Raw genomic sequence first — 26,451 nt, 5'->3', positions numbered from 1 at the left:
TATATTCACAACATGTATAGTTCGTATTGTACCATTTTTTACGAAGTTATTAACCTGTCACAAAAATGTGCAAACAAAAGCTAGAACAACAACACCAGCCTGAACCCAGTTATTTTATAAAGTCTTCAACTGATTGCAACAGATTACTTACTTTTTTGTCATTCATACTATGTGGTATACTACTACTACTACTACTACTACTACTACTACTACTACCACCACCTCTCTCTCTCTCTCTCTCTCTCTCTCTCTCTCTCTCTAGCTTGTTCTGGGAACTATTACACCACCAAAATTGGATGTGAGAATTTATGTTAACTGCAAGATTATTGAGAAGACTTCAACTTCATCCAATTAAGTACAATTAATCCAGTTGCTCCTCCTTCAGTTATGGATAGGTGACATGTTACTGTATTTTTGCCAAGTCCTAAAGTTTCACCACAACAGGTGAACAAAGTGAGCATAGAAAGTCAGAAGGATATTAAGTGCCCCTTGCTCAATACTACTCACATCCTCATATTCGTAAATGATACTTATGTTTTGTTTCACTTAGTGTAGTAGGAGTTACAGGTTTCACGTGGTAACAAAGCCAGCAGTATGTATTTCTCCAATCATTGTTTCCACATAATCTCTCATTTCTGATGCTTTAGTATGTGGAATGACATTTTTGTTGGCAGTTTCTACATTGCCTGTTTCTGCATCTTCGCTATCCAGTAGTTTAAATCCTTTGGCAATAATTCACAGCAGAAATCACACCTGTAACTACTTTGAAGGTGTCTCTGCAAATGGAAGAGGAACACTGACTTATGTTTACTTTGAAAGTTGCAGATTTTGCACTGATAATTTTGCTTATCCTGCTCAGCATCAGTCTTTTTTTCAGGCCCTCTGGCTATAACTAATGTTCGGTTCTTTTTTTCACTCAGAGCCACCGTCTTACTCCGTAACAGAGCACCATTAGATGTCACTGTCTTACTCCGTGGCACAGCTTCATTAGACGTTTCCTGTAACAGAAAATATTGGTTTTAGAAATACGCACATTTTCTTCGCAACTAGTAGCTCCGACAACATAACTACCATTAAAAACAGTGGAGGGCACCCGCAAGTAAAATAGTTATCAATAAAGACTGGAAACATTTCAGAAAAAAACCTGCATTAGTATCCAAATCAGCCAAAAACTTGAATCTTTAGTTTTTCAATTTAACATTATTGATCAGAAGCAAGATAGCGAACAGAAGAGAAAATAGCACACATTTCTACAGAAGGAAAGGAAAAGTTGGATCAAATGAGATACTAGATGCAGGAAGTAATGTAGAAGCAACAGCAGACCAAGTTCCATGTCATATACCGATAATTAATATAGTACTGGAAAGTTCTAGGTGGAATACAGGTAGCGGAACGCGTAGAGGTACATATTCATTGTACAGCTGAGGTGCCCAACTTCTGACAGGCACATAGATACAATTAAAACATTACTAAGCTTCTGGATTATTTTCTTATCCAGAGCTAACACACACACACACACACACACACACACACAGACAGACAGACAGACAGACAGACAGACAGAGAGAGAGAGAGAGAGAGAGAGAGAGAGAGAGAGAGAGAGAGAGCGCACAGGAGGTAAGCAAGGGAAACAAATAATAATATGGCACTGGTGAGCCTGTCTTGTGCAGGCACAGTAAGTTGCATGTTGTACACAAAGTACAGAAGAGGTGTGTGTGTGTGTGTGTGTGTGTGTGTGTGTGTGTGTGTGTGGGGGGGGGGGGGGGGGAGGGGGGGGGAGATTAAGAGGGAAACTGCTGAGATAAAAGTGTGTGTGAGTGTAGATTAATCAAGCTTAGTGGGAGGCCTGAAGACAAGTGGAGGCAGGTGTGGGTCAGGAGCCAGCAGAGACTGAGGGCAGGATGACTAGAATACATGTCTTGTAAGGATAATTTCTGTTTACTTAACAACATGCACTTGTGTGTGTGTGTGTGTGTGTGTGTGTGTGTGTGTGTGTGTGTGTGTGTGTGTGTGTGTGAGAGAGAGAGAGAGAGAGAGAGAGGGAGGGAGGGAGGGAGGGAGGGAGGGAGGGAGGGAGGGAGGGAGGGAGGGAGGGAGGGAGGGAGGGAGGGAGGGTGGTATTGGAGGGGGGGGTGGTATTGGAGGGGGGGTGGTATTGGAGGGGGGGTGGTACAGATGGGAAGCTGGTTGAAACCTGAAATCAATAGCAGTGAGATTTTTTGGGAAATTTTAAGTGCATATCAAAGGAATAGGCAAATGGGAAATTAAAGTGGTGTATCTGTCGCAGTAGACAAGAAGCTGGAATCAACCAAGGGCAAAATTGAAGTGGCATGCGAGATTGTTTGGTGAAGATTCAGTATCAGGGGTGGGCATAAAATGGTAATTGGCTCCTCCTATTGCCCACGAGACTCATCCCCTGATGTAACAAAAAACTTTTAAGAAAACCCTGGTTCACTTATATATAAGCCCAAAATTATATTGTAATCATTGATGGAGACTTGAATCATCCAACAATTAATTGGGAAGATACAGTTTTGTTATTGGTGGGCATGATAAGACTTCCTGTGAAACTTTACTACGTGCCTTCTCTGGGAACTACCTAAAACAGCTAGTTAGGAAGCCCACTCATGATGGAAATATATTGGATTTAATGGCAAACAAACAGATCAGATTGAGAGCATACACATCAAAACTGATATCAGTGACCATGACGCAGTTGTGGCAACAATGATTACCAAAGTACAACTAAAACAACACAACACAACACAACACAACACAACACACACACACAGAACTAGATAAAAAAAAAAAATCAGTAGTGCCATATCTCAATGAGGAACTTGAAACCTTCAGCCCAAGGCAGGAGCACATAGAGGAGCTATGGCTCAAGTTTCAAAGAATAGTTGACCATGCACAGGACAGATATGTACCCAATAGAGCAGTGCATAATGGGAGGGGGAGGGGGGGGGGGACACGACACCTCCATGGTATACAGTCACTGTAAAGAAACTTCTAAAGAAACAGAGCTTACTACATAATGTGTAAAACAAAACATAGCACTGAAGATAGAGAGATAATGAATGAGACACGTTTGGCTGTCAGCAGAGCAATGCATAAAGTCTTCAATGGCTACCATAGCGGAATATTGTCAGACGATCTTTCACAAAACCAAAAGGAATTCCTGTCGTATGTAAAGGCTGTTAGTGGCATCAAAGTTAGTGCCCAGGTCCTAGCGAATGAGACAGGAACTGAAATTGAGAGTAGCACAGCAAAAGTTGAAATGCTTAACTGCATCTTCAAATGTCCCTGTACAAAGGAAAACCCAGGAGAATTGTCCCGATTTAATCCTAATAACACTGAAAAGATCGCTGAAATAAGTATTAGTATAAGTGGTGTTGAGAAACATTTGAAATCATTAAAATTGAACAAAGCTCCAGGGCCTGATGGAATCCCTATCAGTTTACATACTGAAATCACAACTGAGATAGCCCCTGTTACAACTACAATCTATCATAGATCCCTTAAACAGAAAAGCATGCCCTGTTCTTGGAAAAAAGCACAGGTCACAACAGTCTACAAAAAGAGTAGTGGAAGTGATCTACAAAACTGCCATCCCATACCTCTGACATTGATTTGTTGTAGAATCTTAAAACATATTCTGGGCTCAAACATAATGAGGTATCTTGAACAGAATTATCTCCTCAATGCCAACCAACATGGATTTCGAAAAAATCCATCAAGTGAAACCCAACTCGCACTTTTCTCACATGATATACTGATGGCTTTGGATCAAGGCAGACAGGTATATGCAGTATTTCTTGATTTCTGAAAAGCATTTGACGCAGTACCACACCTGTGCTTATTGTCAATGATAATATGTGGTATCAAGTTAAATTTTTAACTGGACTGAAGACTTTTTGGTTGGAGGGGAGGGAGGGGGAGGCACAGCATATCTTGGATGGAGAGTCACTGTCAGACGTGAAGTAACTTCAGGTGTGCCCCATGGAAGTGTGTTGTGACCCTTGCTGTTCATGTTGTATATTGATCACCTTCCACACAATATTAATAGTAACCTCAGACTTCTTGCAGATGATACAGTTATTTATAATTAAGTATTGTCTGAAAGACGTTGCATAAATATCAGTCAGGTCTTTGATAGGATTTCAAAATGGTGCAGAGATTGGCAACTTGCTTTAAATGTTCAGAAATGTAAAATTGTGCACTTCCCAAAACGAAAAAACACAGAATCGTATAACTGTAATATCAATGAGTCCCAAATGGAATCAGCCAACTCATGCAAATACCTGGTTGTTACACACTGTAGGGACATGAAATGAAATACTGTGTGGCTAGCTAGGGTCTCCCGTCGGGTAGACCGTTCGCCTGGTGCAAATCTTTCGAGTTGACGCCACTTCGGCAACTTGCGTGTCAATGGGGATGAAATGATGATGATAAGGGCGACACAACACCCAGTCCCTGAAAGGAGAAAATCTCCGACCCAGCCGGGAATCAAACCCGGGCCATTAGGTACGACATTCTGTTGCACTGAGCACTCTGCTATCAGGGGCAGACAGGACATGAAATGGAATGATCACACAGTTTCAGTTGTGGGTAAAGCAGGAAATTGACTTCAGTTTATTGGTAGAATACTGGGGAAGTGTAATCTATCTACAAAGTACATTGCTTATAAATCATTCGTGTGAGTGGTTCTACAATATTGCTCAAGAGTGTGGGGCTCACACCAGATAGGACTAACAGAGGATATTTAACATATACAGAGAAGAGCAGCACAAATGGTCACAGGTTTGTTTAATCAATAGGAGAGTGTCACACAAATACTGAAGCAACTGAACTGGAAGATCCTTGATGATAGACGTAAACTTTCCTCAGAAGGTCTATAAACAAATTTCAAGAACCAGATTTAAATGATTACTCTAGGGGAATACTACAACTCTCTATGTATCCATCACATAGGGATCATGAGGATAAGATTAGAATAATTACTGCACGCACAGACGCATTCAAACAATAATTCTTGCTGAACTCAATATGTGAATGGAACAAAAAAACACCGTAATAACTGGTAGAATGGGACATACCCTCTGCCTTGCACTTCATGGTGGTTTGCAGAGTATAGTTTTAGATGTACAACCATATGGTTCTGGTTGTGCGGAGGTTTGTCCCAATTTATTCCCTGTACCACTAAAAACATGAATGAACTAAGTATCAGTGTCAGTGGCATTGAGAAACAACTGGAATCATTAAAATTGAACAAAGCTCCAGCATACGATGGAATCCCTATCAGATTATATACTGAATTTGCAGCTAGGTTACCCCTCTCAATTATAATCTGTCTTAGATCCCTTGAACAAACAACTGTGCCCAGCACTTGGAAGAAAGCAAAAGTCACACCCTTCTACAAAAACGACAGCAGAAATCATCTACAACATTACCATCCAATATTGTTGACATCAATTTGTTACAGAACCATAGAGGTATTTCATTAAGTTTGAGCTAAGAATATTTTCTAATAGAATGTCCTCCAAGCCAACCATCTTGGATTCCGAAAATGTCAAAATCAACTTGCAGTTTCCTCACGACACGCTTGAAGGTAGGGATTAAGGCCATCGGGTAGATGTAGTACTTCTCCATTTCTGAAAAGCATTTGATTCAGTACCACATTATCATCAAATTTAAGATTTACGAGTATCAGGCAAAATTTGTGTGTGGACTGAAGAATTTTTGGTACGGGGGATGCAGCAAGTTCAAGTTATCTTATACGGAGAGTCATCGGCAGATATAGAAGTAACCACAGGTGTGCCCAAGTGAAGTGTTTTATGACCCTTGCTGTTCCTGTTGTACATTAATAAGCTTGCATACAATATTAACACACTTGCTTGCAATATTAACACACTTGCTTGCAATATTAACACACTTGCTTGCAATATTAACACACTTGCTTGCAATATTAACACACTTGCTTGCAATATTAACACACTTGCTTGCAATATTAACACACTTGCTTGCAATATTAACACACTTGCTTGCAATATTAACACACTTGCTTGCAATATTAACACACTTGCTTGCAATATTAACACACTTGCTTGCAATATTAACACACTTGCTTGCAATATTAACACACTTGCTTGCAATATTAACACACTTGCTTGCAATATTAACACACTTGCTTGCAATATTAACACACTTGCTTGCAATATTAACACACTTGCTTGCAATATTAACACACTTGCGTGCATACAATATTAATAGCTCAAACATAATAAAATCCTTCTATGGTTCTATAACAAATTGATGTCAATGATATTGGATGGTAGTGTTGCGGATAATTTCTGCTATCATTCTTGTAGAAGGGTGTGACTTTTGGTCTAATGAAGCACTGTACGAGATTATCTTCATAAGATATCAATTTGGTTCAAATGTTGGAAACTTGCTTTAAGCATTCAGAAATATAAAATCACACACTTCACAAAATGAAAAAAGTATTATCCTATTACTATGATATCAATGAGTCACAGATAGAATCAGTAAACACATACAAATACCTGGATGTAACACACTGTGGAGATGGCTCAGTCATGGGTAAGGCAAGTATAGTGTCATAAGAGTTCAACTGTCAAACTACTGTTAAACCTTAATTAACATGTTTTCAATACAGTGTATTTACATCATTTAAAATCTCATCAAAATAGTAACAGTTATAAGACAGTTCACTAATGACCTAATATGGACATCACATCAGTCTAGATGTACTGGACAATGGTGAGAAATGCTTAAACAGTCTGTCGTGAATAAAGGATAGTTAGTATAAGCTGATATTCTGGTGCATCTTTCCAACAATAATGTCATTAAAGACCTTCCTTGAACAGTGCTTGAAGCATGTGGGATCTGTATAAAATGGAACTAACAGAGGATATTGAATGTATACAGAGAAGGGCAGCATGAATGGTCACGGGATTGTCCGACCTGTGGGAGAGTGTCACCGAGATGGTGAAGAAACTGAACTGACAAGACTTTTGCAACGAAATGGTCCAATTCCAAATGTCAAAACCTATGCTGAAATTCTTCATACAATAAGAACAGACTGAAATAAATGTGTTGTTGAAACTTTAGCTGCTAAGGCACATTGCAAATATTTTTAAAAGGTTACTCAGTTTTGCCATACAAAGAACTACTTATACCAGCAGTTTGTAAAGCCCTTCCTGCCTGGCACAAGAACTGACAAATGAGCAGATGCAGCTGTGACAAGAGGACATATCTCCACATAGCGCAAATTCCAAAGTGCACATATGCACATTTTAAACACTTAAACCACACCAAAAACTCTCAAATCATTAATTTCTTGAATAACTTGCAGTTCATATCATCAACTGAACTGTTGCAGATTTAACTGTTACACAAATAACAAGCAGAGGAAAGAAAATCAAGGCAGTGTACAACATTAAATTACAGCCGACTTCCATCAATTGGGACTTTAGTATGTTGACATGAAATATTTTATAATAATTTCTGTAGCACAGTTCCTGTGATATTTTTTTAAATAATGTATACTTTTGTAATAATTAAACATTTCCTTCTTTATTTCCAGTAGCCACAACAAAAATGCTGGCATCTACTGGATGACAAAAACATTTTCTTTACACCACGCACACCTAATAAAAAAAAGGTATTTAGGCAACTCACAGTAATTACTAGTTTTATTTAAACAGAACTGGTATGGAGTTAAGAAATGGTTGTGGCTGCTGTTCTGCACACTGTGCTGCGTACTAGGCATACTTGATCAAATTTGTAAAACCTGGTGATGCAAACTGACAATGCATCAATTGCAAAACCTCAGAATGTGTGGATGTGAAATTATATCAGATTGATGGAACTGCCCAGACTCCGTCACACACCGCTTAATACCTGATGTTAAATGTTAACTGCCTAATGGAATTGTTATATCAAAAGAGACCCTAAACACGGAATTCTACATTGGTGAATTGCTATAAAATTCTACTGAATGACTATTTTTACTCAATAAACAAATAATAATAATAATAATAATAATAATAATAATAATAATAATAATAATAATAATAATAATGGACTGAAGGAAACTACAAGTTACTTCAAATAAAATAAATTGATGCTTCATTATATTAAAAGCAATGACACAGCATAAGACTTAGTGACAAGACCAATACAATGGCAATAAAGGTATGAAGGAACTGGGAGGGACACTATCATATCCTGGCTGCACATTCAATCACTAACATGAATGCAACCCTCTAAATGTTTTAGTTGCTCAAGTGGTTGGTTGAATAATAAATGAAAGTAATACTATCACTGAAACCGGGACAAACAATGTTGAGGCAACAGTATGCCCCTTCACAAACATCAGCACCCACCTATTGGCAATGCTGATGCATTCTCACATGAATCAGCTGTGGTGGTAAGTCAGCTGTGTGTGGTCACATGTGAAAATCCAGAAGCTCACTCGTTAGGACTCTGTGACACCGGGAAGTACCTCCACTGTCTGAACTCTTAAGCTCTCAACGTCTAAAACCAGCAACCTTTCACCCTTCACACCCAAACCGAGGGTGTGTCTTTTCACATGTCTCTGCTCCCGATTCTGCTGTTTGCACTGTGCCAGCCACAACCCCAACCCAGCAAAAAAGATGCTACTGTTGCATGAAAACTGCCATGTTTAACAAACTCTTACTACACAATGTCTCCAAGTGTAGGGCAATCAGAGCACATATTCCTTGCCACTTTGCTCTATATTCCCATCTGACATTCAGTAGGTGATGGGCAAATCAGAGAACTGTTTATATGCACTTCTGAAATTCCAGATGCCTGACCATGGTTTTGTTATGTTTTAGGGTGCAAAAACAATGAGGGTCATACATGCCCGTGTCATAACTGTAGAACATGAAGACAAAAAAAGGAGTTAAAAAACGACTACATGTTAAGCCCAATCGCTGGAAGGAAAGGTAGCTAAAAACAGGGAATTTGAGAGGGGTCCATAAAGTACGCCATAGATAAATGGAGGTCCTGAACTGAAGATTAAATGGTCCTTCACCATACTGCCATGACAGATAAAAAGTAAGACGCAGTCGACAGCCCATGCATCATTTGCTAAAACGGCCGATAACTCAGACGACAAACATAAATGAGAACATAAGTAGTTAAAAACATCCTGTCAGAAATGGCAAACCATCAAAGGCTGAGGGCAATGAGCACAAACTGGTTGTGGAGCATCACTTAACACATGGCGATAGTTAAAAGGAAAGTGCCCAATGCGCGACTTAGTTAAAATGATCTCATGGCGAGAGGGCCGAGAAGAGTTCGTCCAAGCTGCTGGGAGAGGCTTAGTTCCCTGTAAATAGTTCCATGAAGGGAGGACCAGTGGTGATGCCAAAATGTCACCACCTGCTGACAGACAAACACAGATCATAAAAGGGAATGGAAGCACTAGCGGGTCGAGGTAAGAGGACTGCAGTCTTGGCAGCAGCATCAGCAGCCACATTTCCTACCAGACCGATGTGACCAGGAACCCACAAACATCGCAGTGGCCCCATCAAGAGTAAGCAAGTGACAGCTTTCCTATACCTGTTGCACTAAGGGATGGATGGTGCACAGCACACAGAGGCTCTAAAGGGCACAGAAAGTTAGAGCAAATGACTAGAAGGAAGCTCTTGCTAGGCTTAGGTATGACAGTTGCTTCACGCCAGCATCTGGGGAATGTGCTATCTGCCCAGATGCAACTCTATGTATCAAGGAGAAAGTGCTTGCCCTGAAGAGAAATGTTCTGCAACATCTGAATGTGAAGGTCTTCTGGCCCTGGGGAAGAGGATCGGGATGAAGCGAGAGCACGATCTAGATCCCTCATAGTAAAGGCAGCTCTGTAGCACTCACGATTCTGAGAAGAGAAGGATATTAACCGAGCCTCCTCCATTCATTTTCGATGTGAGGAAGGCAGGGTGATAGTGTGTGGAGCTCAAAATCTCCTCAAAATAGCAGCCAAAGATGTTGGAGATAGCAATAGAGTCCACTATGACATCATGTGCTACTGTGTCAGGCCAGAAGTTGGGGAATGGACCTTGGTCACATAGAGCCATTGGAGGTTGGCCCACACGATGGAAGAGGGAATGCAACTGTTAAAAGAACTAGTGAATGAAAGCCAGCTAGCTTTTTTGCTGTCCTGGAGAATGCGACGACACTGTGCACACAACTATTTATAACGAATGTTGTTTGCCATCGTAGGATGACTGTTACAAACGTGGAGAGCACATCTCTGTGCACAAATTGCGTCGCGGGATGCCTCAGTCCACCAAGGGACCGGGACACAGCACACTAAAGACAATGTGCATGGAATGGAACATTCTGTGGCAGTAAGGATAATTTTTTGTCAGATGTTCTACCTGGTCATCACAAGTGGAGAACTGTTGTTCACTGAAGGTCGCCAAGGATGAAGAAAGCCTCCACTCGGCCTTAGAAAGCTGCCATTTGGGTGTGCATGAAGAAGGGGTAGGAGTCAGCAAACGGATAGCACATGAAAAAAAAAAAAATGCTTGATTACATGTCAGAGAGAATGGATCAATCAATATGATGGGTAAGCTGGGCAGTGCAGAAGGAGAGGTCCAAATGGGAACAGGTATAAGTAGACTCTGAAAGGAATGTGGGTGCTCTCATGTTAAGGCAGATGAGGTCAAGTTGACTGAGAAGGTCAGCCAAGAACGGGATGGTGTGCATTAAAGTCACCAAGCAGCAGAAAGGGGGGGGGGTGATCTTGCCAAAAAACCTGGAGGAAGTCTGCCCCTGTGACACCCAATAATGGAGGGATGTAAATGGTACAAAGAGAAAAGGTCATGCAAGGAAGGAAAATGCAGATTGCAACAGCTTGAAGCTAGGTAGTCAGGCAGATGGGTTGACTATGAATGTCATCCCAGGGAGCACCATGACTCCCCTATGAGATGGAATGCGTGTGGGCACTAAGGATGTATCTACCTTTCTCATCACACGCTAGACTCCAATGACAACCTGATCAGAGAGGTACATTTAGATTTCTGCCTTTGTCAGACCATCGAGCAGCCTAATGTAAATAGCACCATGGGGAGAATTCAGCACTTGATGGGGCTCAACAGGATAGCTGTGGAGGAGTGAAGTTGCAAGCAGTTGTGCTTGAGAATCAGAAGTAGTCTCCAAAAGCAAATTGCCATTGCATAAACGAGAGCAGGATTTCACAGGGTACTGATGTAGCCATCTTTGAGGTGGAGGTCAACATTTAGGAAGGTGGCTTGTTGGGTTGAGTAGGACCAGGTGAAACAAATGGGGGAGAAGTTGTTGAGGTTCTGGAGGAATGTGGACGGGGGTCCTCACCTTCAATCCAGATAGCAAAGACGTCATCAATGAATCTGAACCAGGTGAGGGGTTTAGGATTATGGGCTTTTAGGAAGGATTCCTCTAGATGGCCCATGAATAGGTTGCATAGGATGGTGCCACACGGGTGCCCACAGGCATACCCTGGATTTATTTATAGGTAATGCCTTCAAAGGAGAACTAATTGTGGGTAAGGATACAGTGGGTCATGGTGACTAGGAAGGAGGTTGTTGGTTTGGAATCCGTCAGGCATTGGGAAATAGGATTAGGAATGTTAGTGTACAGGGAGGTGGCATCAACAGTGATGAGCGGGGCACCATGAGGTGAAGGGACAAGAACTGTGGAGAGTTGGAGGAAATGGTTAGTATCTTTTATATAGGAAGGTAGGTTCCAGGTAATAGGTTTAAGTGCCACAACACGATGTGGCATGAACTCTATTAATGACTGAAGTAGTGCTGGAGGGAATTGACACCATTAATTCTGCAGGGCTGTTCATAAATCTGTAAGAGTACGAGGGGGTAGAGATCTGTTCTGAACAGCATGTTGCAAGGCATTCCAGATATGCTCAATAACGTTCATGTCTGGGGAGTTTGGTGGCCAGCTGAAGTATTTAAAATCATAAGAGAGTTCCTGGAGCCACTCTGTACCATTTCCGGACATGAGGGGTGTTTCACTGTCCTGCTGGAACTCGCCAAATCTGGCAGAATGCACAATGGACATGAATGGATGCAGGGGATCAGAGAGGATGCTTATGTATGTGTCACCTGTCAGAGTCGTATCTAGATTTATCAGGGGTCTCGTATCACTCCAACTGCACATGCCCACACCATTACAAAGCCCCCACCAGCTTCAACAGACTCCTGCTGACATGCAGGGTCCATGGATTCATGAGGTTGTCTCCATACCCATACACCTCCATCCACTCGATACAATTTGAAATGAGACTCGTCTGACCAAGCACCATATTTCCAGTCATCAACAATCCAATGTCAGTGCTGACAGGCCCAGGCGAGGCGTAAAGTTTATGTCTTGCAGTCAGCAAGGGTACATGAGTGGGCCTTCAGCTGAAAGCCAATATTGATGATAGTTTTATTGAATGGTTCACATGCTGACACTTGATGGCCCAGCACTGAAATCTGCAGCAATTTGTGGAAGAGTTGCACTTCTGTCATGTTGAATGTTTCACTTCACTTCAGTTGCTGTTGGTCCCATTCTTACAGGATCTTTTTTCGGCCGCAGCGATGTCTGAGATTTGATGTTTTACCGGATTCCTCTCACGGGACACTCGTGAAATTGTCATATGGGAAAATCCTCACTTCATCACTACCTGGGAGATGCTGTGTCCCATCATTCGTGTGCCGTTTATAACACCACATTCAAACTCACTTAAATCTTGATAAGGTGCCATTGTGGCAGCCGTAACCGATGGAACAACTGTGCGAGACATTTGTTGTCTTATATAGGCCTTGCCGACCACAACACCGTATTATGCCGGTTTACATGTTTCTGTATTTGAATATGCATGCCTATACCAGTTTCTTTCATGCTTCAGTGTAAATACATGCACAAGCTTATACAGGCAACAACATAAAGTTATCATAACTTCAAAACAAGAACTAATCTTCCATTTTCATTAACATTTTCACCATCAGCAAATCTGAAAACATAAAGATTAGATGTTTTCATGCCACTTACAGGAAAAAAGTAAACTTTTCTTTGCTAGTTTAATAGTTTGAGGTGGTGGCTTACGATATTTAATCCTGAATTGTCTCTGAGCTGCAGAAGTGAATTTGGATTCATAAAACCGTAAACAACACTGCACAAGTTCTACACCATTATATGACTCCATGATGACTGCTGAATAACTCATTTGTGCATGCCACCTAGAGGGAACATTGGGAACCAACAGTGTTAGGTGGGAGTAAAACTTTAATACATACTGCACTCAGTGCTGTTTCAAACATTTCTGTATAATTTAATTGGATACATAAAAAATCTACTACCCAAGCGGTAGCAGAACACACACATAAAAGAAGGTTGTGAATCATTATTTGGATGCTTCAGTCCAATTTCAGTAGTCAATTTTTGCAACTCGTGTGCACTGAGATAGTAGGTCACTGACTGCAGAGTTTTCATACACAGTGCTCAGGCTGAAACAATGAGTACCTAATCATTAATGGACCACTTCATCAGGAAGCATAATTAATATAAATAAACAATATAGCAGCTTACAGCCATGAGGCAAGTTCATACACAGCAGTGAGGCTTATTAATGAGATCAGGATACAACGTTTTAAGAGTAGATGAAAAGGGGTGATATGGGAGGAAGTGTATACAGCTAAAGATTTACTAAATGTCAAATTCAATTTATCCCATAGTAAATCTGTGTCAATATTTCAAAGTTGCTTTCCTAAAAAATTATCCACAATATATATTAGAAACCAAGTAAACCATGAATAACTGAGGGTATTAAAATCTCTTGTGTAAGAGGGGGGAAAATTATATAAAGGCCAGAGTAAGTTAAGATAAATCATTTGCATACTACAAAAAAATTTTGTATTATTTTAAGGAAAGTCTTACAATGTCCGGAAGTATGCATGTCCTGACAGGAATAAATAATGCAGATAATAAGATTAAAACTATATGGGATATTGTCAAATGGGACACAGGACAGCTAGCCAGTCTATAAGATACCATAACATAAACCAGTTGACAATGGTGTGACTGATAATACTTAAGTTGCGAGTACTTTTGGCAGTCACTTTCTAAATGCAGCAGCAAAAATAAGAATAAATGGTCCAGTCAAAGAAGCAAGAGATTAAAAATATCATTTCACTTACACATCACTTTAAGCGACTACAAGTAGCACCAGCATCATTCACCAAAATTGAAAGAATTATAAAAACTCTAAAATACAAAAGCACATGTGGTGTTGATAGAATGTCAAACAGAATTCTCCACATAAAAGTGGTTTCAACTTAATAAGTGATGTCCTTAATGATACATGTAGTGCATTGCTGGCGCAGAGAATTTTTCCAGACATGTTACAATATGGTTCAAATGGTTATGAAGCACTATGGGACTTAACATCTGAGGTCATCAGTTCCCTAGACTTAGAACTACTTAAACCTAACTAACCTAAGGACATCACACACATCCATGCCTGAGGCAGGATTCAAACTTGCGACCGTAGCAGCAGTGCAGTTCCAGACTGAAGCACTTAGAACCGCTCAGACACAACGGCCAGCGTTAAAATATGCAATGGTTAAACCTCTTCATAAGATAGGTGACAAGACAGGCTTAAACAATCATCATAAAATTTCCTGACTTACGGGGAATGCTATTTATACAGTCACTCATCAAAGGGAATACACCTTAAATAATTAATATCGCCAGTTGATATTTTTTGCGATTTTTCCATGGCGTTTTATTGTGTATATCATCTTATTTGCTAGTTTGAATTATACTTAACAAAAGGAATACAAAAGATTATGCTCAATAATTCAAACAATGTCTGAAGGGAAGAAAATTTTAGTGACTGGGGAGAAACAACAAAGGGAGTCCCACAGTGTTCAATTTGGGGTCCACTCAAATTCCTTAACTAGGTGAATGACCGTACACCTAAAATACAAGCAGCATTGGTTTGCAATGATACTAGTGCTATAATAAATCCCATTAAAGAGAAAGCAACAGAAGGGATGGTAAATAATGGTTCTCAAAGAACTGTTAAGTGGTTCTCTGAAAATGGACTTCCCTAAATTTGGGGGGGGGAACACTAATTCAGTCAGTACAAGTAAGTCACACCACAGCACATGAGCAGGAGGCAGTGAATAGGATAGAATGCTCCAAATTTTTGGGTGTACATATTGCATATTGATGACAACTTGAACTGGAAGAAGCATATTACTGAGCTTCCCAAACAGTTAAGTTCAGCTGCTTTCGCTCTTTGTATAACTGCTAACCTTGGGAACAAATGAATCAGCTTCCTTAGATATTTTGCTTAGTTCCACTCACTCAGTAATGTCTTATGGGATATTTCTGGAGTAACTGAAAACTCAGAAAGGAAGTATTGGTTACACAAAAGTGAACAGTAAAAACAATATGTCGCGTTCACCTATGGACGTCAAGTAGGTACCTCTCCAAGGAGCTATCACTAATGAAATTCCGCCACAATTTGAAAAGTACAGTGATGTCCACACCTACAACACTGAAGGGATAAATGGCCTTTATTTTCCATTATTAAAACTGCCAGTGGCTCACAAAGGAGTGTAACATGCAGCAACAAGAGTTTTGAATAATTGCACAACATAAAACATCTGACAGATAGCAAAGCAAGTTTTAAATCTAAGTCATTTCTCCTGGACAGCTCTGTCTATTCCACTGATGGATTTTCACTTAAATACTGGTAACCAGTAAATAAAAATATAAAAATTCAAAAATAAATAAAAATTGTTTTAAGTGTAGCTGCAAACTCATGTGTCCATTCCTGTAAACTGGTGTGTCCCACATCATTTTGATAAAAGAACATTGAAATGCTTTATGGTACATGTAATTAACCAACTAATACCTTTTCTGGAAGCAAGTCTGCCTCAAAAGAGAGAATAAATACATCACGGTCTTGAATACACCACAGTCTATATTGCTGTCCGGTGGTCCTTTATGTACACAATGTATGAAGTGGATCCCTTTCCACTCTAAGTGTTCACATAGTTTTCCATTGGTGTGCAATGTGAGGTCACTGTGAAAACTAGCTCCCGGAACACGCTGAGGTTACCATGATGGTAACAGGGGTATCACCCAGTTGCTTACAAAGACAGTAACACCTGAGACTGGGTAGCATTTGATGAATTAAAGGTGGAACCATTTTGCAGTTTGCTAAGGAAATAGAGTTTGTCAAACATTTTCAATACCTTCCAGAACAAAAACCAGTAGTTTTGTAGAAAGTAGGACACTTCATCTGCTTGGGTGCAAACCAGGAACTGAGGGGAATAACTCTCCAAAGGTCACCTGCATCGGCTTTCCTCCATCACATGGTCAAGGAGGGAAAGTTCCTTGGGTGGTAACGCTTGGCTTAGTATACTCCTACATCTAATTGTGATCTGCCCCCATCAGACCCTGCCCAACATTGAAACCCACCTTACATCCACAGAAATCCATCACCTAAAAACTGATCCCAACCAGATAATCTTAACTGCCAACAAAGGTTTCACCAGCAGTCAGGTATGTCCATCTACAAGCCCTGCCACTAAGATGCCAATCCACAAATCCAGCTAACATTTCCCAATCTCCATTGACTCAAAATTTACAACCTCCTACATCCTCACCCATAATTACTTCTCCACAAACAAATCCATGGTACAGCAATGGGGACCTGCATGGCACCATCCTAACCTATTCATGGACCATCCAGAGGAATCCTTCCTAATCACTGACAATCCCAAACCCCACCTGTTTCAGATTCATTGACGAACATGTCGACCAAGGCAGAGTGCTCTCACCCCACATTCATCCAGAAACTCAACACCTTTTCCCCCATTCGCTTCACCTGGTCTTCCTCTGTCCAATAAGCCACCTTCCTTTATTTCTACCTCCACCTCAGGCATTGCTACATCAGTACCTCCGTCCTCTGGACCTACCAACCACCAACAAAACCTCCATTTCAACAAGTGCCAACTAATCCATAGCCAGTCATTCCTTCCATACAACCTATGCACCTGTCACTGTTTGCAGTAATGAGCAGTCCCTCTCAAAATACGCCAAGAGTCTCACTGAAGCCTTCACATACCAAATTACCCTCCAAACCTCATCCAGAAACGGATCCCTTGTGCTTTCCCACCTGTAACCTACCATCCCCCACCACCCACTCTCTAGCCACAAAGGAGCACTCCTCTCACGACTCAGTAACAGCAAGGACTAGGGCAACTATATCACATTCACTGCCCAGATTTTGACTATTACCTGTTGTGCCCTGAAATTAGGAATATCCCCTCCACCCCAACCTAAGCAATACACTTGTCCATTCCTAGTCCACCCTTGCTCCCAACTAGTTGCCTCATGATTCAAAGACCCAGATGCAAGACCTGTCCCACAGAACCTCCCACTACCACATACTTCATTCCTGTCACTGGCATCTCCATCCCATCAAAGACAGAGTCACATGCAAAGGTAGCCATGTTATCTACGAACTAAGCAGTATACACTGTGCCACATTCTACGTGGGCATGAAACCAAATCGCTGTCTGTCCACCACCAAACTAGGGCTGAGAAACAGCTGGACTGCCCAGTTGCTGAACATGCCACACAACACAATGAGCTTCACTTAAATTATTGCTTCATAGCCTGTGTCATCTGGATTCTTCTCGGCAACAGCAGCTTTATTAAATGCACATGTGGGAACGCTGCCTACAAGAAATCCTTTGTTCCCATAGCCCTCTGGCCTCAACCTTCACTAGTCCTTCTCCTCCACCTGCCTATCCCCTTCCCTACTCCCACTCCAGTACTACTACTACACACCTTCTATCCCACCAATGAAACTGATTAGTACTTTCCTCTTCTGTATTTATATCCTCCCCCTCCCCCTACAGAACAGCCTCATGACACTGCACCTGACAACCCTGCCCTGTTGTAAAATGTAAACTTTCACAACTGGAAATGTCACAATTAATACAACATTACAGGCTATTATGCTGTGGTCAGACAGATTTCACATTAAAACCCAATGTTCTGTCTGCATCTGCAGACGACATTTTCAAGGGGGATTGTACTTTCTTTGAGAGTCAAATTCACATCCTGACTTACTACCATTTGCGCGTGCTACCATGCAGTGATGTGACGTCACATTTTTGAATACCTGTGTGCAACTGGCCAATGTCAGTTGCAACCGAAAAAGGTGAGAGTGATTAAGACAATACATAGAGCAACTTTTTCTTCATATACCTTTTGTGACAAATGAGAGCAGAGCGTATACGAGACAAGGAAAAAAAATTCCTTGATTTTTCCCAGATTTCCCAGTTAAAAATACGCTTTCTCCCGGGTGAAAATACACTTTTTCTGAGATAAGTGACAGTATACTTTTCCTGAGTGTAGAACGTATCAATCCTTTGAATGGTTATAGTTTTTTTACACCAGTGTAGAATTTCCCGGCACTTTAGAAAACAAAACACAGGGGAAAAGCACGTTTTGGAAAAATGTTTGATGTGCAGCAACATGTATACTGCATATTTTTGTATTACGAAATTATAAATTTGAATTCCACCAAACACCACACGTTACTTTCTGAAGCATTGAAATTGAGATTGCTATGTGCTTTTCTAAGAGTCATTGCTCATGTCACGTGATTTCGGCAGCTGATGACAGCTGATACTCAGAGCAAAGAACACGTGACGTAGTCAGCCAACAGCAACATCACTGTTAAGTAGTGCGAACACACAAATCAAATAGGAAAAGTTAATGGTTTAAATTAATTTACATAGTGTTGCTACAAGAAAAGCTTTCACATATAATATTGGTCTCAAAGATTAATTAATAAGCTACAAGAGAAGCTAAGCTTTCACACATAATGTTAATCTTTTTTGAGTGTGTTACACTTTAAGATACGTCACACAACTGGGCCAGTAAAATTTTTAACAATGACATAAATGTTTGATCTTTTGGGCTCTAAATTCTTCTAAATGGTCATCCTCAAAGAATTGATTTTTAAATGAGAGTCAAATGCTCTGATTTAAGAAATTCATCGTACATTCTCACACATAGTTCACCTAGCGTAAAAGGAAATTTACTTTGGAAGTAATGCTTTTCACACAACCATTTGCAGTATTTACCCGCGATCTGTTAGAAATAGTTTCATTTCAGCAGTAGCCAGACAGCGCCAGATAACCGCTTGAACAGCTACGATGACGCAGGAAGCCCGTATGTTTGTACTTGTAAAACATTGAAAGATCTTACATTATGTCATAAAAGAAACGAGACATTAGAGGATATTCCAAGTGCATCGGAATTTCATGAACCATACTAAAATGCATAATTCGGCCTAAACTGCACATTCGTATGTCCACATTTGATTATAAATTTTCTTAGAGTACCAGTTCTGTATTATCTCGTGTTTGGTTCTTTATTATGGCATAATGCCATACGTGCTAGAAGATCAAAACATGCACTTGAAATGCAGTGAACAGTTAAAACTAGCCAATAGTGTTGAATTAAACACTTCATTTCAAATTAATTGACTGCCTCAGCAGAAAAGATTAATAAAAGCCAAATATCTTCAGCAAACCGACAAAAATAACTTAATTGTTCTGCAAAGTGATTAATACTTGACTGTCAGAAAGGTGGAAATAAAATAAAACCTGAAACTAAAAACATATTTTAGCCTTCCATAATTATGTGGACGTATTTTAATTGGCTTGATAGCTCCCGGCAACAGGAATCCATTTTGTTTTATTTGACGTGAGAGCAATAAACAAAGAGGAAATAGCAAAATCACTAAACGTCAACACATGTCATGTGGAGACTACCTACCCCACCACTACAACTCAGACTGCTCTTTGTATCAACCCTGGATCTACAATATTTCCGAATGGGGGCAATACTAGATAGTAGTGCCCCCTCACCCATCCTCCCTTGAGCGTTTAAAATAGGATGCCAAAAATTTAAAAAAATCTACTTTTCAAAAATTTGTTCACAGTGCACATCTTTCTGAAGAGTCTGATACACAAAACATATGTGTTTGAGGAAATGTAAGACATGTTATTTGGTCCTAAGTGTGCCAAAGTGCAGTGCCACACCTCTTCACACAGAATTCTGCTATCACACGTCACGGTATTTCACTCCGTGGAATTCAAACATGTAATATTTTGCAATGGATGCCATTAAACTATATTCAGGAAAGAAAATTAAAATGTCCTGTGGTGCCTCTCCTGGTCCCAGTCGGCCGGTTTGACATCCTGTGCCTCTTAAAAATTAATACTGGATGGAATTATTTGCAACCGGAAGAACAAGAACCCTTCAGGAAATCTGCACTCTTTTTTGCCTACTAGCTAATAATTTGCTGTTTTGTGTGACATAAAATTAAATATAGGATACATAAAACCAATAAAGACAGTACACATTTCTTCAATCCTTTACGTCTTAGTACTTTTCCCTCTCTAATCCAGCTACAGGTTTACATACCATGCTTTCCTTTTTGGAAAAGAATCTATTACCTCATCAAATTTCGTCAAATGTTTTGCTAAATGAAAAAACAAAATGTCGTCTAATATCGAAAAAGCTGTTAATACAAATAGTACCTAAGACTGACGCAATTTCTCAATCTGATAACATTTATTTTGTCACTGTTTGCTAAATAAAATGAAACAGGTCTACTTAATATTGCAGCAATTGTACCGCACACCAAAAAGCAAGACTGTTTTGGCACAAATGGTCATTTTTATAACAGAATATAATTCATGAAGTACCAATATCAAAAGTCTGTCAGGTCTACTACAAGCAAAAAGTTTTATGTTGGAAATTTCATTCATAAGCCCCAGCTTCTGATCCACGAGATCGAAAAGTAGTAGTACGAAATTTTTGTATAAATGTGGAATCGTCCCATTCTTCCATATTTTGTGCGATGTCTCCGTTTCTTCTCTTTCCTCATTCTAACAATCTGTCGTCACTAATTCTATAACTATTCTTGCCAGTATCAAAACTTATTCTCCAGTTAATTTCACTAACCCTGCCACAATCACCAGTTTAGTTATCCCACGTTTATTCTCCAGTTAGGAATTATTACGTGTTCATAAAACGTGTTTTCCATGATACTTCCAGAATAGAACTATAGCAGCTGTACAAATGGCCCTTACTAGTCTAGAGGTCTGGTCAAAAATTTTCTGTCAAAATTTCATTTTCTGGGATACACCGAGAAGATAATATGCAATCTTTTTTACTTGTTATTCTTGTTAGTCGTTTATTTCCACTCTGGTAGTCCGAATCTATGGATTTCGCTAGTAATTACAACAACGTTGATCGTTCGCAAACCCAGTCAATCAGAACAGCAATTGGCATTCACCCATTCGGATTTGTATAGCCCCATCCCCTTTTGTCTGCAGGAAAGTTAATTTCTAGAGGCGACGGGGATTCCCCTGGCAGAGACACCATATACACTATGCATGCATTCAAAAATCAACTTGTGATTCATTCAGAAATCAACTTAAAATGTGTTCAAAAATGTTCAAATACCAATAGGGATACGTTTCAAAATCACATAAATAATTGATAGACCAACATGCACTGGATGCTAGGCACTTCGTGAAATAAGGGTTTTTTCCTCAGGAATATGAATTTGGCAACCCCCCCCCCCCCTCCCTGAAGTTGCCACCCAGGGCAGATACCCTGGTTTGCACCTCGTCCACGGGCCTGTTGCACATGCATAAATATGGCAGCTTAAGCGCACCAGTAAAATTTTCCTGGTTAACAGCTGGTTGCTTGCTACTATTGTCTATACAGCTAACTGCCATACTTCTGTAGCCAAAAGCAGGAGAAGGTACTACTCATATGCGACTCAACTAAGCATGCGCATGAGCTCGCTCGCAACTGCTCGAATGAACCTAATGTAAACAGTTGTGACATCACGCCCATCGGAGGCAATTTGTTTTTATGAAGTATTGCAAAGTCTTTCTAAAGCCTTTGACACATTTAGCTGTTGGCAGACACTTGTATGAGCACTGAGTTTTGTTGTTGTATATGGCACAATTCCTTTGCAACTTAAGTTTTTTATTTCTGTTTCTCTTTTTTTCCTCTCATTCACAATATATTGTTGCAATAGCGAGATACAGTAATGTCCTTTGTTAGAGTACTGGTTCTTACCAGTCAAAGTTACAAACATTTAACTGAAAACTAAAACAATGAAAAATTCCTGGAATTCTAAAAAATTCCCGGGTTTCTCCCAGATCTCCTGGTTGTCCGGGACCGTATACACCCTGGAGAAGGATGAACAAATGCTGATGAAGTACTTGTTCCTTTTTGGCATGTTCATTTAGTTTCAATCTTTTAAATTTTTCTCTCTTCACTTTCCAAAAATAAAGTTTTAACCAGAACTTGTGGAATTCAAAGTTTTGGTTGCCGCAAATTATGAAATGTTGGGTTGCTGAATAAATCAATGTAATTACATTACACTTCATCATACTGAAGAGTTTAAAGCCTGCTGATAATTTGTCAGAAACAAAGACCAAGATCAAAATTGGCTTCAACCTCATCCCTTTCTTCTTTTAAAGTAATCATTACTTGATGTAACTGAAGGAAAGCACATACAATTTAACTCAGGCTTTCAAACCATTGTTTATTAATATGAGGCTCACGCCTTTACTACTGCAGTAATCTAATCTGAAGAAAGACCTTCCAACTAGTCTCAAGAAAATACTTAATTGCAATTCTTAGTGGGGAGGCAAACCATTCATACTTTAACTGAAACTTTTACTCAATGGCTCATTTTAGGATTTTGTAAAATACAATATTAAAAATTTCAACTTATGCCCATAAGCTCTTTTACAGTCATATTGTTTACAAACAAATACCTCTGCACTTTTTAATAAGTATCTAAGTGCGACAAGAGACTAAAGATTTAAAATCAGTACTTCTGTGGCTATCAGCAGACCTGATATTTTGCCTCCTGGAGCCCATTCCTGGCCAGCAATTCTGGTTCCATTTTATAGTTTTCTCAGGTGGATTTCCTTTTGACATAAAATCTAATTTTAATAGCTTTCAATACAAATATCTTATGTTTACTGGTGTTCTTACCTTTTCAGGCAGGCCTAGGCAAATATCGTGCTTCTCCGCAGGAACTGCATGCACAAAGAAAAAAATTTCAAGAAACTTTCCGGGTATTTCACAACAAAAATACAATTCAAAGAAATTTATGCTTAGATACTTACTATTCTAGCTTTCTAAGTTAACATACACTGAGATGACAAAAGTCATGGGATGGCAATATGCACTGCACAACAGGAATTAACAGACTTTGAATGTGAAATGGCAGTTGGAGCTAAATGCATGGGACATTACATTTTGGAGCTCACCAGGGAACACAATATTCTGAAATACACTGTCAGAGTGTGCCAAGAATACCAAATTTCAGGCATTATCTCTCAATACAGACAACACAGTGACCGACAGCCTTCACTTGATGACAGAGCAGTGGCAGTTGCATAGAGTTGTCAGTGCTAACATACATACAACACCGCATGAAACAACCACAGAAACCAATGAGGGGTGTATGACAAACTTATCTGTTAGGACATTGTGGCAAAATCTGGTGTTAATGGGCTATAACAGAAGACTGACAGAAGTGCCTTTGCTAACAGTACATCATCTGCAGTGCCCGTCTTGGGCTCGTGGCTACATTAGTTGGACCCTAGATGACTGGAAGACCATGGCCTGGTCAGATGAGTTCCAAATTCAGCTGGTAAGAACTGATGGTGGGGTTCAAGGGTGGCACAGGGCCCACGAAGCCATGTACCCTAGTTGTCAACAAGGCACGGAGCACGCTGGTGGTGGCCCCGTAACAGTATGGGCTGCGTTTACATGGAGTGGACTGGGTTCAGGTCCAACTGAATCAATAATTTACTGGAGATGGTTATGTTGGGCTACCTGGAGACCATCTGCAGCCATTCATCGACTTCATGCTCCCAAACATGTTATCAGGCCACAATTGTTTGTGGTTGGTTTGAAGAACATTTTGACCAATTCGAGCAAATGATTTGGTCACCCAGATCGACTGACAAATTCCATTGAACATCTAAGGGACATAAAGAAAAGGTCAATTCATGCACAACATCCTGTGCTGGTAACACTTTTGCAATTATGGATGGCTACAGTGGCAAGAATGATGAAATAAAAGAAATTATTCAGATTGTGAAGGGAGACGAAAATTTAATAGTCATGGGTGACTGGAATTCGAGTGTAGGAAATGGGAGAGAAGGAAACATAGTAGGTGAATATGGATTGGGGGACAGAAATGAAAGAGGAAGCCGCCTGGTCGAATTTTGCACAGAGCACAACATAATCATAACTAACACTTGGTTTAAGAATCATGAAAGAAGGTTGTATACATGGAAGAACCCTGGAGATACTAAAAGGTATCAGATAGATTATATAATGGTGAGACAGAGATTTAGGAACCAGGTTTTAAATTGTAAGACATTTCCAGGGGCGGATGTGGACTCTGACCACAATCTATTGGTTATGACCTGTAGATTAAAACTGAAGAAACTGCAAAAAGGTGGGAATTTAAGGAGATGGGACCTGGATAAAATAAAGGAACCAGAGGTTGTACAGAGATTCAGGGAGAGCATAAGGGAGCAATTGACAGGGATGGGGGAAATAAATACAGTAGAAGAAGAATGGGTAGCTTTGAGGGATGAAGTAGTGAAGGTAGCAGAGGATAAAGTAGGTAAAAAGACGAGGGCTAGTAGAAATCCTTGGGTAACAGAAGAAATATTGAATTTACTTGATGAAAGGAGAAAATATAAAAATGCAGTAAGTGAAACAGGCAAAAAGGAATACAAACGTCTCAAAAATGAGATCGACAGGAAGTGCAAAATGGCTAAGCAGGGATGGCTAGAGGACAAATGTAAGGATGTAGAGGCCTATCTCACTAGGGGTAAGATAGATACCGCCTATAGGAAAATTAAAGAGACCTTTAGAGATAAGAGAACGACTTGTATGAATATCAAGAGCTCAGATGGAAACCCAGTTCTAAGCAAAGAAGGGAAAGCAGAAAGGTGGAAGGAGTATATAGAGGGTCTATACAAGGGCGATGTACTTGAGGACAATATTATGGAAATGGAAGAGGATGTAGATGAAATGGGAGATATGACACTGCGTGAAGAGTTTGACAGAGCACTGAAAGACCTGAGTCGAAACAAGGCCCCCGGAGTAGACAATATTCCATTGGAACTACTGACGGCCGTGGGAGAGCCAGTCCTGACAAAACTCTACCATCTGGTGAGCAAGATGTATGAAACAGGCGAAATACCATCAGACTTCAAGAAGAATATAATAATTCCAATCCCAAAGAAAGCAGGTGTTGACAGATGTGAAAATTACCGAACTATCAGCTTAATAAGTCACAGCTGCAAAATACTAACACGAATTCTTTACAGACGAATGGAAAAACTAGTAGAAGCCAACCTCGGGGAAGATCAGTTTGGATTCCGTAGAAACACTGGAACACGTGAGGCAATACTGACCTTACGACTTATCTTAGAAGAAAGATTAAGGAAAGGCAAACCTACGTTTCTAGCATTTGTAGACTTAGAGAAAGCTTTTGACAATGTTGACTGGAATACTCTCTTTAAAATTCTAAAGGTGGCAGGGGTAAAATACAGGGAGCGAAAGGATATTTACAATTTGTACAGAAACCAGATGGCAGTTATAAGAGTCGAGGGACATGAAAGGGAAGCAGTGGTTGGGAAGGGAGTAAGACAGGGTTGTAGCCTCTCCCCGATGTTGTTCAATCTGTATATTGAGCAAGCAGTAAAGGAAACAAAAGAAAAATTCGGAGTAGGTATTAAAATTCATGGAGGAGAAATAAAAACTTTGAGGTTCGCCGATGACATTGTAATTCTGTCAGAGACAGCAAAGGACTTGGAAGAGCAGTTGAATGGAATGGACAGTGTCTTGAAAGGAGGATATAAGATGAACATCAACAAAAGCAAAACAAGGATAATGGAATGTAGTCTAATTAAGTCGGGTGATGCTGAGGGAATTAGATTAGGAAATGAGGCACTTTAAGTAGTAAAGGAGTTTTGCTATTTGGGGAGCAAAATAACTGATGATGGTCGAAGTAGAGAGGATATAAAATGTAGGCTGGCAATGGCGAGGAAAGTGTTTCTGAAGAAGAGAAATTTGTTAACATCCAGTATTGATTTAAGTGTCAGGAAGTCATTTCTGAAAGTATTCGTATGGAGTGTAGCCATGTATGGCAGTGAAACATGGACGATAAATAGTTTGGACAAGAAGAGAATAGAAGCTTTCGAAGCTACTTCAGAAGAATGCTGAAGATTAGATGGGTAGATCATATAACTAATGAGG

General features: G+C 40.1%; 1 protein-coding gene across 1 annotated transcript in view; it reads right to left on the bottom strand.

The window, feature by feature from the left end:
• Nucleotides 1-222: 222 nt before the first annotated feature.
• The window catches only part of LOC126424963 (uncharacterized), a 50,867-nt gene continuing 24,638 nt past the window's right edge, over nt 223-26,451 (bottom strand). The window contains exons 4-5 of the mRNA XM_050087836.1: nt 23,158-23,201; nt 223-998 (exon numbers count right to left, since the gene is read on the bottom strand). Coding sequence (XP_049943793.1) covers nt 678-998; nt 23,158-23,201 — 365 coding nt within the window. The 3' untranslated portion in view covers nt 223-677. The remainder of the gene's footprint in view (nt 999-23,157; nt 23,202-26,451) is intronic.

This window comes from Schistocerca serialis, chromosome 10 (assembly GCF_023864345.2).
Source record: "Schistocerca serialis cubense isolate TAMUIC-IGC-003099 chromosome 10, iqSchSeri2.2, whole genome shotgun sequence".
In the NCBI taxonomy this organism is placed as follows: Eukaryota; Metazoa; Arthropoda; class Insecta; order Orthoptera; family Acrididae; genus Schistocerca; species Schistocerca serialis.
Note: the sequence above shows the minus strand (reverse complement) of the source record. Positions and strands in the feature narration are given on the sequence as shown.